Source organism: Malus sylvestris, chromosome 11 (genome assembly GCF_916048215.2).
Source record: "Malus sylvestris chromosome 11, drMalSylv7.2, whole genome shotgun sequence".
Classification (NCBI taxonomy): Eukaryota; Viridiplantae; Streptophyta; class Magnoliopsida; order Rosales; family Rosaceae; genus Malus; species Malus sylvestris.
The window spans coordinates 36,514,273-36,527,798 of record NC_062270.1 but is presented as its reverse complement, the minus strand read 5'-3'; the positions used below and the strand labels follow the sequence as shown (position 1 = coordinate 36,527,798).

At 40.4% G+C, this 13,526-nt stretch overlaps 1 protein-coding gene across 1 annotated transcript; it reads right to left on the bottom strand.

Moving 5' to 3' along the window:
• Positions 1-9,805: 9,805 nt before the first annotated feature.
• On the bottom strand, positions 9,806-10,602 carry LOC126589999 (uncharacterized). The gene is made up of 2 exons (XM_050255472.1): positions 10,161-10,602; positions 9,806-9,834 (listed from the first exon to the last, which is right to left on the bottom strand). The coding sequence occupies exons 1-2, from the start codon at positions 10,600-10,602 to the stop codon at positions 9,806-9,808; spliced, it is 471 nt and encodes a 156-aa protein (XP_050111429.1).
• Between the last annotated feature and the right edge of the window lie 2,924 nt (positions 10,603-13,526).

Sequence of the window (13,526 nt, the reverse complement as noted above, 5' to 3'; positions counted from 1 at the left end):
GCAATCTAGCGAAAGTCACAAACTTAACACTTTCTATTGTACCAAAGTCCCTACTGATATTGTGCATCAACATTTGGCGCCGTCTATGGGAACGACACTTATTCCCACTCTCTTCAGCTTTGCCAAGCTGGATTCCACCATTTGTACACTCTCTTTTGACCAGGCATCCCTCTTCAACATGAGGAGTGAAGGAAGCCACAACACACATAATGACACCCCTCTTGCACCTAGTGCGAAGCAACGAAAGAAGGAAGGAAAAAGGGTTGCTCTTCAAGCTAAAGTCGATGAGCTAGAAGCTCAGAACAACAAGATAGCAATAAAGAATGAGGTCCTCTAGGAGCAGTATGAGAAGCTCTTTGAGACACTCCACGAAACTAGGCGTACTCAAACACGCGAGCTCGTTGCCCCTGTGGACATCAACCATCATCTGGGTACCCCCCAACACGGAGGGTCATCTCCCTTCGACATGGGTATCCCTGATGAAGAACAAGCTAATCATCAAAACATTGATCAATATGAGACTTCTTTCAACCCAGATGCTTCGACCTGAAGCAGGAGAAGTGGAGGAAGACACCTCATTACAGAAGGGTTGGAAGGATCGAAAGCCATTTATCCTGACTGCCGAGACTTTCTAAAGCAACGTCGAGAGAATCCCCTCCATATATGCTCGAAGATCAATGACCTAAGGGTTTCTGAAAGACTCGGTCCCCTCACACGACCCAGGCCAGTTGCCAATCTAGGGAAGGAACAACCGGTCCTAGAGGAACATGAAGGTACATGGGACTCTGAGGTATTCCGACAGACTTGCCTTAGAAGTCAGTACGGCGAGTCCAAGAAAAAACCACACGTTCTTACTCAAACTTTCCTACTTCCAAGAGGTGATGAAGACTTACGAAAGAAAATTCCAGTGGTACATGACTCCACTCAGGACCCCCTTGTCCTACAGCTCCGTGAAGAAGTAAACAAGTTGAAGGCCGAATGTCAGGCTGAGATACCTGACTGAAACCAACCCAGACCTGGCCCTCTCACAAGGAGGATCCTCGACACCCCTTTCAAGCGAAGACAAAACAAAAGCTTGGTTTACAACTCTATACTGGAAGGAATGACCCAATTGAACACCTTAACCTTTTTTAGTCCACCATGGCATATCGGATGAACACCGACGAAGAGCGATGTCTTCTCTTCCCCTCCACCATCTTTGGCGGAGTTCTAAACTGGTATTGCCATCTTCCACCTGAGACAGTAGACTCATTTGAGAAACTCAGAAAACTGTTTGTCTCTCAAGATATCTTCCAGACCGATCACTTGCATTCTACAGGTGACTTGTACACTATTTGCTAGAAGCTGGATGAGTCACTACGAGAGTATGCCGGACGTTTCAGCCATGAGTATTCTCACTGCGATGAGGCAGATGACAAGACCGCCATTAAGGCTTTCACGGCAGGCCTACGTGATTGTTTCTTCAAGTACATAATCAATGCTAACACTTGGAAGACTTACTCTGAGGTGATGACACATGCTTACAACCACGCATCCGCCGAAGCAAGGACATACCAAGGGAACCCCCATATGGTTAACCCCTATCAACAAGTGGGAAGTGGAAGTCACGTTCTACCAAGTAAAGAGATCTTGGCCATTCAGACACCCATTGCATCATCTCCTGCCTCATTTAGCTACTCGCTAAGTCACCAAACGTATCTGTCTCTTGGTAAGAGGAATAATTTTTAATCTCAGCAAGCCCATTACAACAAGAGGGATAAAAGTTCGTATCAAGACAACCAGGGGTGAACGTACTGTCGACTATTATGACTATGGGGCCAAGCCTCACTCTTTCAAAGTGGAGGACTAGGTACTGAAGGAAATGCTATTATAAGAAGGCATACACATTACAAATGTTTTGACTCTCAACCGTTTGAGATCTTTTGTCACACAAGCCATTCAACAAATATTTAAAGAAGAGAGAATTCAGACAACTTCTTCTAAGTCTTTTGCGTTCCTAGCACTAGAACACTTGCTATACGTTGACCTACCCTTATACTCTAACTCAGAGCTTCAACATGCGTACTTTGACACAAAGTATGTGATATTAAGTGTTACAACCAACATGGTTTACATATCAAAAGCATGGATCCCTTCATGCATAGCAAAACATTCATAAGCATCACTCATATCAATCAACATAAACATCATACATTACAACACATTCATACATAAACATCATACATTCCAACACATTCATACATAAACATCATACATTCCAACACATCCATACATAAGCCAACTGTGCTTCAAAAGGGTTCAACATACTTTGTGTCTTCGACACTTGCTACAATGTGCCTCGACACCTTGCCCTTATTCTCACCAACCAGGTGATGAAATGTGAATAAGGAACTCATCTTTATGCCACCAACCTAGTGATAAAATGTACAACCCGTACTCTCTTTCATGCCACCAACCAAGTGATGAAATGTACAACCCGTACTCTAATATCATTTGGCAACTTGCCACTCATGCCACTAACCAAGTGAAGAAGGAACTCATCTTCATGCCACCAACCAGGTGATGAAATATGAAGAAGGAACTCATTTTCATGCCACCAACCAGGTGATGAAATGTACAACCCGTACTCTTCTTCATGCCACCAACCATGTGATGAAATGTACAACCCGTACTCTAATATCATTTGGCAACTTGCCACTCATGCCACCAACCACGTGAAGAAAGAACTCATCTTCATGCCACCAACTAGGTGATGAAATGTACAACCTGTACTCTCCTTCATGCCACCAACTAGGTGATGAAATATACAACCCGTATTCTAATATCATTTGGCAACTTACCACTCATGCCACTAACCAGGTGAAGAAAGAACTCATCTTCGTGCCACTAACTAGGTGATGAAAACAACTCACCATTCATTCCACCAACCAGAAGACGAATGGTACAACTTGTACATGTGAACTCCTGGCATTCACAAATAATCAAAAACCCTCATGTTTTACAACTAACCTAGGGGAGCACTTATGCCCAACAAGAGTTATAGTCACCAACAAAGTCTTATTGGAAGCCAACAACAACTTCAGTGCATGGCATACGAAGATCAAACTATTCAGCCCTCTTGCATTTGCTTCAGACATTTCTCCTTTGTAACAATGCATACACTCAAGGTATGGCTTGCATCACAATCTCTTGCTCAACAGTGTGGAAGCAAAATTTGTATATGTTGTCATCAAAGGAGTTCAACCACAATTCTCAAAAGCTTCACACACTCTTGATCAAGACAGTATGAAGGAAAACCAATCTATGATGCCAACAAGAGCTTCATCAATGGAGGGCAACCACAATTCTCAAAAGCTTCACACACTCTTGATCAAGACAGTGTGAAGCAAAACTAATTTATGGTGCCAACAAGAGCTTCATCAAAGGAGTTCAACCATAATTATCAAAAGCTTCACACATTCTTGATCAAGATAGTGTGAAGCAAAACCAATTTATGATGCCAACAAAAGCTTCATCAATGAAGGGCAACTACAACTCGTAGAAAACTTCACACACTCTTGATCAAGACTATTCGAAGCAAATTCAATTTATATGGTTCATCCAAACCTTCGAATACTACAAAGTGTGGCTTGCATCACAATCTCTTGCTCAACAGTGTGGAAACAAAATTTGTATATGTTATCTCTCCCACATTTTCAAATTTCTAATTTTCCTAAAAAAAAAAGAAAAGGAAATTGGGAAATTCAATAAAGTTTCATCAATGGAGGGCAACCACAATTCTCAAAAGCTTCACACACTTTTGATCAAGACAGTGTGAAGCAAAACTAATTTATGGTGCCAACAAGAGATTCATCAAAGGAGTTCAACCACAATTATCAAAAGCTTCACACATTCTTGATCAAGATAGTGTGAAGCAAAACCAATTTATGGTGCCAACAAAAGCTTCATCAATGAAGGGCAACTACAACTCGTAGAAAACTTCATACACTCTTGATCAAGACCGTTCGAAGAAAATTCAATTTATATGGTTCATCCAAACCTTCGAATACTACAAGGTGTGGCTTGCATCAGAATCTCTTGCTCAACAGTGTGGAAACAAAATTTGTATATGTTATCTCTCCCACATTTTCAAATTTCTAATTTTCCTAAAAAAAAAAAAAAAGGAAATTGAGAAATTCAATAAAGTTTCATCAATGGTGGACAACTACAAATTCTCAAAAGCTTCACACTATCTTGATCAAGATAGTGTGAAGCAAAATCAATTCATGATACCCAACAAAAACTTCAACTCCAAAGCTTCACCTACAAAGATTCAACTCCAAAGCTTCACCTACAAAACTTCACCAACAAAAGCTTCATCAATGGAGGACAACTACAAATTTCAAAAGCTTCACACTATTTTGATCAAGATAGTGTGAAGCAAAATCAATTCATTGTACCCAACAAAAGCTTCAACTCCTAAGCTTTACATACAAAGCTTCACATACAAAGCTTCAACACAAAAGCTTCATCAATGGAGGACAACTACAAATTCTCAAAAGCTTCACACTATCTTGATCAAGATAGTGTGAAGCAAAATCAATTCATGGTACCCAACAAAAGCTTCAACTCCAAAGCTTCACCTACAAAGCTTCAACACAAAAGCTTCATCAATGGAGGACAACTACAAATTTTCAAAAGCTTCACACTATCTTGATCAAGATAGTGTGAAGCAAAATCAATTCATGGTACCCAACAAAAGCTTCAACTCCAAAGCTTCACCTACAAAGCTTCAACTCCAAAACTTCACCTATAAAACTTCACCAACAAAAGCTTCATTAATGGATGACAACTACAAATTCTCAAAAGCTTCACACTATCTTGATCAAGATAGTGTGAAGCAAAATCAATTCATGGTATCCAACAAAAGCTTCAACTCCAAAGCTTCACCTACAAAGCTTCAACACAAAAGCTTCATCAATGGAGAACAACTACAAATTCTCAAAAGCTTCACACTATTTTGATCAAGATAGTGTGAAGCAAAATCAATTCATGGTACCCAACAAAAGCTTCAACTCCAAAACTTCACCTACAAAGCTTCAACTCCAAAGCTTCACCTACAAAAGCTTCAACACAAAATCTTCACCCACAAAAGCTTTATCCACAAAAGCTTCATCCACAAAAGCTTGACCTACAAAAGCTTGACCCACAAAAGCTTGACCCACAAAAGTGTCACCTACAAAAGCTCTCCAAAGCTTCACCTACAAAAGCTTCAACACAAAATCTTCACCCACAAAAGCTTCATCCACAAAAGCTTCACCTACAAAAGCTTGACCCACAAAAGCGTCACCTACAAAAGCTTCACCTACAAAAATTTCACCTACAAAAACTTCACCTGCAAAAGTTTGAACCACAAAAGCTTCACCCACAAAAGTTTGACCCACAAAAGCTTGACCCACAAAAGCTTCACCTACAAAAGCTTCACCCACAAAAGTTTCACCCACACAAACTTCACCCACAAAAGCTTGACCCACAAAAGCTTCACCTACAAAGCTTCACCTACAAAAGCTTCACACACTCTTGATCAAGATAGTGTGAAGCAAAATCAATTCATAGTACTTAACAAAGCTTCAACCTCAAAACTTCACCTATAAAGCTTTAACATCAAAGCTTAAAATATATATATATATTTTGTTTTCGGAAATTCAAAAATTTGAAAATTCGAAAAAAAAAATCGAAAAAAAAAAATTGCCTAGGCCTCATATTCTTTGGGCCTAACAACTTTCATAATACATATATATGAAGGAGGAGTTTTGAGCTATCACTTAGAAAGGAAAATAGTGAAGTTTTGTTACTTTAGAAGCTTGGCTATTAGCAAGTCACCTCATTCGTCAACTCCCTCGACCGGAGACTTGGAGGACTCCTACCATATACTACTGCACCTTGATACTTGGAAGTTTCACGACCACTCAGTGACTTAGATTTTTCAAGTCTCCAATCGAGCAGTTTTCATCACTCGGGAAATTAAGGGAACACTACCTCAACCTACATGCTTCACTCTCAAAGTTTCAACATACAAGCTTCAACAAAAGAAAAAATTCAAAGAACTTAGTGATGAAGGCTTTGGTGTATTTAACACAATACGTTGAAATGAAGCAAAGCTTATTTATTGATATCTCCGATAAGTTACAATTATGTACATATACATGAGTCAAAATAAACAAACAAGAAGGAGCCTTCATAAAAGTTGCTTAGGAGAAATCTCAGCAGTCGGTAGAGCCCCAGAAAGAGAAGGCACCGGAGGGTGGTCAATCGGAGCCTCAGTATTGGACAGAACCCCAGAAGGAGGAGGCATCAGAGGTTGATCATTCAGAGCTTAATTACGTGGTACAGCCCCAGAAGACGAAGGCAATAAATGCCTTTGGAACAAACCCACAAACCTCTGATGATTAAGTAAAATCTGACCATCAGATTCCTGCATCTGGTCAAGCTTCTTCTTCATGTTTGTAGCATAGTCATGTGCGAGCCTGTGCAACTGTTTATTCTCATGCTCAAGCTCTCTAATATCCTGTTTGAGACTTATCACTTCAGTTGCCAATGATTCAACTTGGCGGGTTCGAGAAATTAGGCGTTGGGCTATATTAGACACAGAACCTGCACACTGAACACTGAAAGCCAAGGAATCCTTAACAGCCAACTCATCAGACCGTTTGGAAAGTAGTCTGTTATCTTTGGAAGTGAGAAGGTTCCTGGCCACCGCCGCAGCGGTCATATCATTCTTCATCACAAAGTCTCCAATGGTAAGAGGACCAGTAGGGGATAAGAAGGATGGGCGCCATATGTTGTCTTGAGGAGACATAGCTGCATCATCACCAAAGTTCAAGTCAAAATGACGATCTGATGGGCCAGACATTTTCAGAAATGATGAAGGAGAAATGAGGTCTAATAAATCTCTGAAGTACAAAAATAAGGGGAAAATTCTACAAGCAATAAATCTCTTAATGTACTTCTTGCACACAATTGGTGCCCTTATAAAAGAAAGGGCAACATAACCATTGGTTAAAAAATCGAAGAGGCACCACTCTCCGGATTTCGAAGAAGCACCACTTTCTACACGCAATATCAGCTCCTTGGGTACCACAGATAACTTTGCCAAAGATCTCTGACAAAGTTTAGACATGTGAAGCTTACAGCTCCCACTACATTGCTATGACCAAGAAGGGTAAAAGAATAGCAAAGAAAGGGCAACATGGTCGTTGGTTCAAAAATCGAAGAGGCACCACTTTCCACACGCAACATCAGCTCCTTGGGTACCACAGATAACTTTGCCAAAGATCTCTAACAAAGTTTAGACACATAAATTTTGAAGGTCCAGCTACCCACTATTACCCACAAGGGTAAAGGAATAACACCACTGCTTGATAACTAGAAAGTCCATATGTGTGCCAACCTATGTGCTCTGTGGCAAGACAGACTGACAAAAATGCCCAACCTTTACTCACATTTGAGAAAACACTACCAACAAGATTGCTTGCTCAAAAATAGAAGAGGCACCGCTTTCCGAATCTCGAGAGCCAGACTTCCAACATGATTACTTGCTTAAAAATCGAAGAGGCACCCCTTCGAATCTCGAGAGCCAGACTCTCAACAAGATTACTTTCTAAAAAATCGAAGACACACGGCTTTCCGAATCTCAAGAGCCAGACTCCCAACAAGGTTGCTTTCTCAAAAATCGAAGAGACACCGTTCTCCGAATCTCGAGAGCCAGATCCCTGACAGGATTGCTTGTTTGAAAACCGAAGAGGCACCGCTCTCCGAACTTCGAGAGCCAGATTTCCTTGGATAAAGCTTGTCTGCAATCTTCACACGCAACATCAGCTTTCCAGATACCACAAACCACTTTTTCAAAATGCTCTGACAAAGTTAAAACACGTGAAGCTTGCATCTCCCATTACATTGCTATGACCAAGAAGGGTAAAGGAATAACATTACTACTTGTTGTTAAAGAGACTCCTATATATGTCGACCTTCATCCTCAACGGACAGGCAGACCTGTAAAAATGTTCAACCCTTCCTCATATCTGAGAAGGCACTCCCAACGAAGCCTCTTGAAATACTCAGCTTTCTTTCCCCCCGATAATACCTCTGCAAACAAGCTACACCAGAGCAAGAGTATCTCTTATCATCAGGGTTAAAAGCAAGAGTATCCCATATCATGCTTTTTCTCTGTCTTTTCCTTTGGCCTTGTTCTTACCTGCAAGACAAGGAGAAAGAGAGCAATCAGTCAGCACTTGGAATCAAGCTTCTAGTTATGAACTGACTGCCTGAAACCCCTTGCCTGATTACTTACCTGGCATTGCTCTCGAGTACTCATTTTCAACATCTTATGCTTCTAGAGAATATACCACATCTGCCTGAGGAACAGATAGGGTAAGTGAGAAGGATACAAGGAAACATGTGGAGACAAGCGTAACAGAACACGTGCCGATACATCCACTACTTTGTCAATAGCAAAAGTATCTCATATCATCAAGATCGAACGTACTCTAGATTTGATGGACTTGTTTTAACCCTTAAATTCTTGAGTCGGCCTTATACTCTGGAGGAAACCAGAAAACCCTCCAACCCAGTTCAAGAATAAGCCTGTGGAAAGTTACTTCTTCAAAAGCAAAAGTATCTCATATCATCTCTTCTCCTTTTTCTTCTCTTTATCCTTCTTGTTGCTTGCAAGATAGGGAGAATAAGAACAATAAGCCGGAACTCGAAATTAAACTTCTGATCTGAGACTGATTGCTTAGAGCTCTGATTGCTTACCTTGTCTGTCACTTCTTTCGGCAAATCTCTTAGCTCGATGACTTAGGGGACTCCTACTACATGGTTTGTATCGCGCTTGACCAAGCCTGAAACTATAAGTAAGCTTCCAATCAAATTGATACATTACCTTGTGCATTTTCACCGGTTAAAGATACCACCGCTGGATGGAGGAAAAGTACTTCCAGAGAAGATGCCACATCTACCTATGAGATAGATAAGGCAAGTGAAGACGATACCACACTTCGGTACTTACAAGTTTTGTGATTACTTAGCGGCTTGGATCTTGCAAGTCCCCAATCGAGGAGCTTCCCTCACTCGGGAACTTAGGGGAGCACTGTATGTACCATACTTGACCAATCCCGAAACTTCCGAGCACCGGTCAACGTTATACCGTCGAGGACCCAGAAGAGTTTCCTTCCAACCAGGAGGCCAATCACAAAGCGACACGTGTCGACATTAGAAGCCAATCATAGCGCGACACGTGTCAACATCGGAAGCCAATCACAACACGACACGTGTCAATGTTAGAACAAGGCTAGATACTCTCTTTTATAAATAGAGATCATTCTCTCACAATATTTCTTAATGTCATTTGTACTAAATCATTCACTAGTACTCACTAAAGGAGAGCTTGAACCTATGTACTTGTGTAAACCCTTCACAATTAATGAGAACTCCTCTACTCCGTGGACATAGCCAATCTGGGTGAACCACATACATCTTGTGTTTGCTTCCATGTCTCTATCTATTTATATACTTATCCACACTAGTGACTGGAGCAATCTAGCGAAGGTTACAAACTTAACACTTTCTGTTGTACCAAAGTCCCCACTGATTTTGTGCATCAACAAAATCCTTCCTTAAGTTTGGAAACAAAGAAGACAAAATAGGTTGAGAAGGATAAGCTAGACGTTGATGCCATAATTGATTATTTTGGGATGAATTGGACTTGGCTTGAAACCTTCTAGAACTGCTCTTTGATATGTAATAGAGACCATCTAGATAAAACCCCTCACCAATCGTCTTCTTGGTGACACAATCCTGAAAAATGACATTGTGAGAAGAGAAGATGGCTAAACAATTCAAGGTATTGGTGATTTTTTCCACAGATAGGAGTTGGAAAGGAAAAGAAGGAACATATAAGACCACTGACTCAATTTTGTCCGACATTAAGTTGATTTTTCCCTTTCCTAAAACCTTGGCGTTTTCACCATTTGCAGTTGACACTTGAGAAGGTTTTGATAATTTTTCAAACCTATGAAACTTAGAAACTTGGTTGGTCATATGATCTGTGGCACCCGAATCAACAACCCAAAAATCATGCAACATATTTACATTAAGAGCAGTTTTGAATGAATTCATGATACCTTGCATGTCTTCTTGACGTATGTGTTTAGTGTCTGCCCAGAAACCAGCAAACTTGCCTAGCAAAGCTGTCGAGTTTCCATCTTCAAAACTGATTGTTTGATCACTTTCAGTCCCTCCTTTCTTGCTTCGAAGATACGCTGCGAACTCATTTATGAGTGCAATCAGATTTGCTATGAAGCTCTTAAGTGTGTCAAACCTATTTAAGGTTGAGGTAGATGCATGGTTGGCTCTATGTGTAGCTCGGTTCAGCTTCTGAAAGCCCTTGTTGTCCTTCATTAAATCAGGTTTTAATTCTGGATGTAAAATCCAACATGTCTCTTTAACATGACCGGTATAGTTGCAGTGTTGGCACTTCAAGTGTGGATTCTTCCCTTTGTATTTTCTTTCGTTGGTTAGATAGGCCCTAGCTTCAGATACATTGGTCTTTGTACCAATGTTCATGACTTTCCTTCGTACTTCTTCACGTTGGATTGTTGCACATACACTGGTGAAGGAAGGCAGTTCGGTGTTCATAAGTATGTGGCTTTGTAGGTCTTCATATTCTGCATCGAGACTTGACAAAAGGTGGAATATCTTGTCTTTTTCTGCCTTCTTCAGTAGCACAAACGCTTCAGTTGTATGGGGTCGATACAATTCCAACTCATTCCACATGCTCTTTATGCTGCCTAGAAGTTGTACAAAGGGCTTTCCTTCTTGTTGCAGGTTGGAAATGTCCTTCTTTAATTGAAACACACGTGCAACATTGTTCTGACTGCCATACATTTCCTTAACAATCTCCCATAGCTTGAATGATGATTCAGAATAATTGAATATTTTAGCTAGTTTACGTTCCATGGAATTTAGGAGTCAGGACATAACAAGCTGATCCTTGCAAAGCCAGGTTTCATAAGTTGAAAATGAAGCATCAGAAACTTCGATGCTTCCATTTATGAACCCTAACTTGGACCTTCCACCTAGGGCAAGACTTACTGCTCTTGACCAAGGCAAGTAATTAAACTCATTCAAGGAGGAAATGACCTATGAACTTTCAGCTTCAGATCCAGAAGGATTTTCTTCCGCCATATTGAAGGTTGAATAAGATCGGATGATAGTAATGCAGAAGCAGGTTATTTTCCCTGCTCTGATACCATGTTGCTTTTCAAAGGTTGTTTTGTATTTCTTTTATGATATGCAACGCAACTATACATACAAATATAAGGAGGTTGTCCCTCATTGAGACTCTAACCTTCCTTAATTTATGCCATAATGAGCGGGCTTTAGGAAAGCTAACAGTGGCAGCTTTAGGAAAGCTAACAGTAGCTCCTTGAATTAAGAGGTTGACCACTATACAAGAATTGCTAAACACAAGAAAAAGAAAAGAGCAATTAGAAAACAGTAACTAAATCCCTATTGTCCAGTTTTACAGTGAAGCACCATAATACTTTGGAAACCCTAATAAACCACTCGACATCCAAGACTTCCAATAGAAAGCATCTCCCCAATCCCAAATCACAGAAGCTATATAGAAAATATATGTAAACCCCACAAGTACTGCTCTAATTAAGTCTTTCTTGATCGAAGTACTGCTATTTCTTCCCTTCAAACTTATAGCAGAATCTTGTCACTGGGGATTAGATTGATGAATGCAATGTCAGCGGACTATTTTCCTGAAGAAATCATACACGAAATTCTGCTGAGGTTGCCAATCAAACCTTTAATCCGGTTCAGTGGAGTCTGCAAATCATGGAACGCTATGATCAAAAGCCCTAGCTTCATTGACTTACGCCTCAGCCGCACAATCCAATCCAACGATCAAAACAACACTCACCTACTACTCCGGCTGGCTGAAAGCAGGATCGAAAAGAGTACGGTTTGCTCCTTGCATTGGGATAACCCTAAATTGGGTGAGTATTCCAAGCTTATATATCCTTTCGTAGATGATCGCAAGTACCCAAATTATTGGGGATTTGAAGTGGTCGGAATTTGCAACGGGCTCATATGCCTTGTTAGTGTGTAAATTGTGATCTGATGTGGTAGTTGTATTTCTAGCTTATATTGCTAGGATGTTTAGCTAAATTGGTTGTATGCTTTCTTATCTAAGTCTCTTAGTTCTTAAGTAAGTGAGTGTACATGTGTCTTCATCTCATAGGGTGTAAGATGGATGGCTAGGATTACTTGGATGTAATTTTGAATACTGCCAAAAGATTGGAAGTGTAACTGTTAAGTGTAGAGAGATGTTCCTCTCTCACTAGTGAGCAATCAAATAGTGCGTGTGTGAAGAATTGCAGAGTCATATTCTCTGCTCTCATTCATTCCCTCTCTCTCACTCTAGTCATTGCAGCATATCCTCCATTGTTGTACTACATTTTCTTCTAATTTTAACATGGCCTCAGAGCCTTGTTGGGTCTGAATCTCTAGGCGTCGATTCTGTGAGAGATAGTGAGCAAGTGTTTGCAACACATCGTTGCAAAGAAAATAGTAGAGAGAGGTGTGATCTGAGTCTAACATGGCTGGATCTGGTGGAGGGGAGCTTCGAGCTCTGGTGTTCAACGGAGAAAACTTCGATTTCTGGCAGATTCGAATGAAAACAATCTTCCGATCTCACGAGTTATGGAATATTGTTGAAAAAGGTTTTACCACTTCAGCGAAAGGGGAAGGAGACCTCACTGAGGTGGAAACGAAGTTGCGGAGTGAAAATCTAGTCAAGGATGCAAGGGCTCTTGGAATCATTCAGGGAGCCGTATCGGATCAAATTTTTCCACGCATTGCAACCTTGGAAACTGCGAAAGAAGCTTGGGATATTCTAAAGCAAGAGTATGTAGGGGACAAACAGGTACGATTTGTGAAATTACAAGGTCTGCGTCGTGATTTTGAATATACCCGTATGAGTGAAAGTGAATCTCTAGTTGCATATTTAGCTAGGTTGTTTGATCTGATAAATCAGATGCGAAGCTATGGAGAAGATCTTAGTAATCAGAGAATTGTGCAAAAGCTATTGATCAGTTTACCCAAAACATATGATAGCATTGCTTCTGTTATAGAAAATACTAAAGATATTGATGTAATTGATGCACAAGATGTGGTTGCCATATTGAAAGGGTTTGAACTGAGATTAATCAGACATGAAGAGAGTAGCACAGAACGTGCATTTGCTAGCTTAGATATCTCATCTAAGAATAGTAAATTTGGTAATCAACATACCAATACTGGTGGATCAAAATATCCAAAGAACTTCAAGTTCAAAGGGAAGCAGTGGACTAACAGGTTTACTCCAAGTGTAAGAAATGAAGCTAACAACACTGGAGGGGCATGCAAATACTGTGATAAACTTCACTATGGTGAATGTTGGCTAAAAGGGAAGATTAAATGTCACAAGTGTGGAAAAC

Coding starts and splice junctions, on each gene's coding strand:
- LOC126589999 (XM_050255472.1), bottom strand. CDS start 10,602: ATGAACATTGGTACAAAGACCAATGTATCTGAAGCTAGGGCCTATCTA. Junction 9,835..10,160: donor ACGTCAAGAAGACATGCAAG/GTATCATGAATT, acceptor GTCATTTTTCAG/GATTGTGTCACCAAGAAGAC.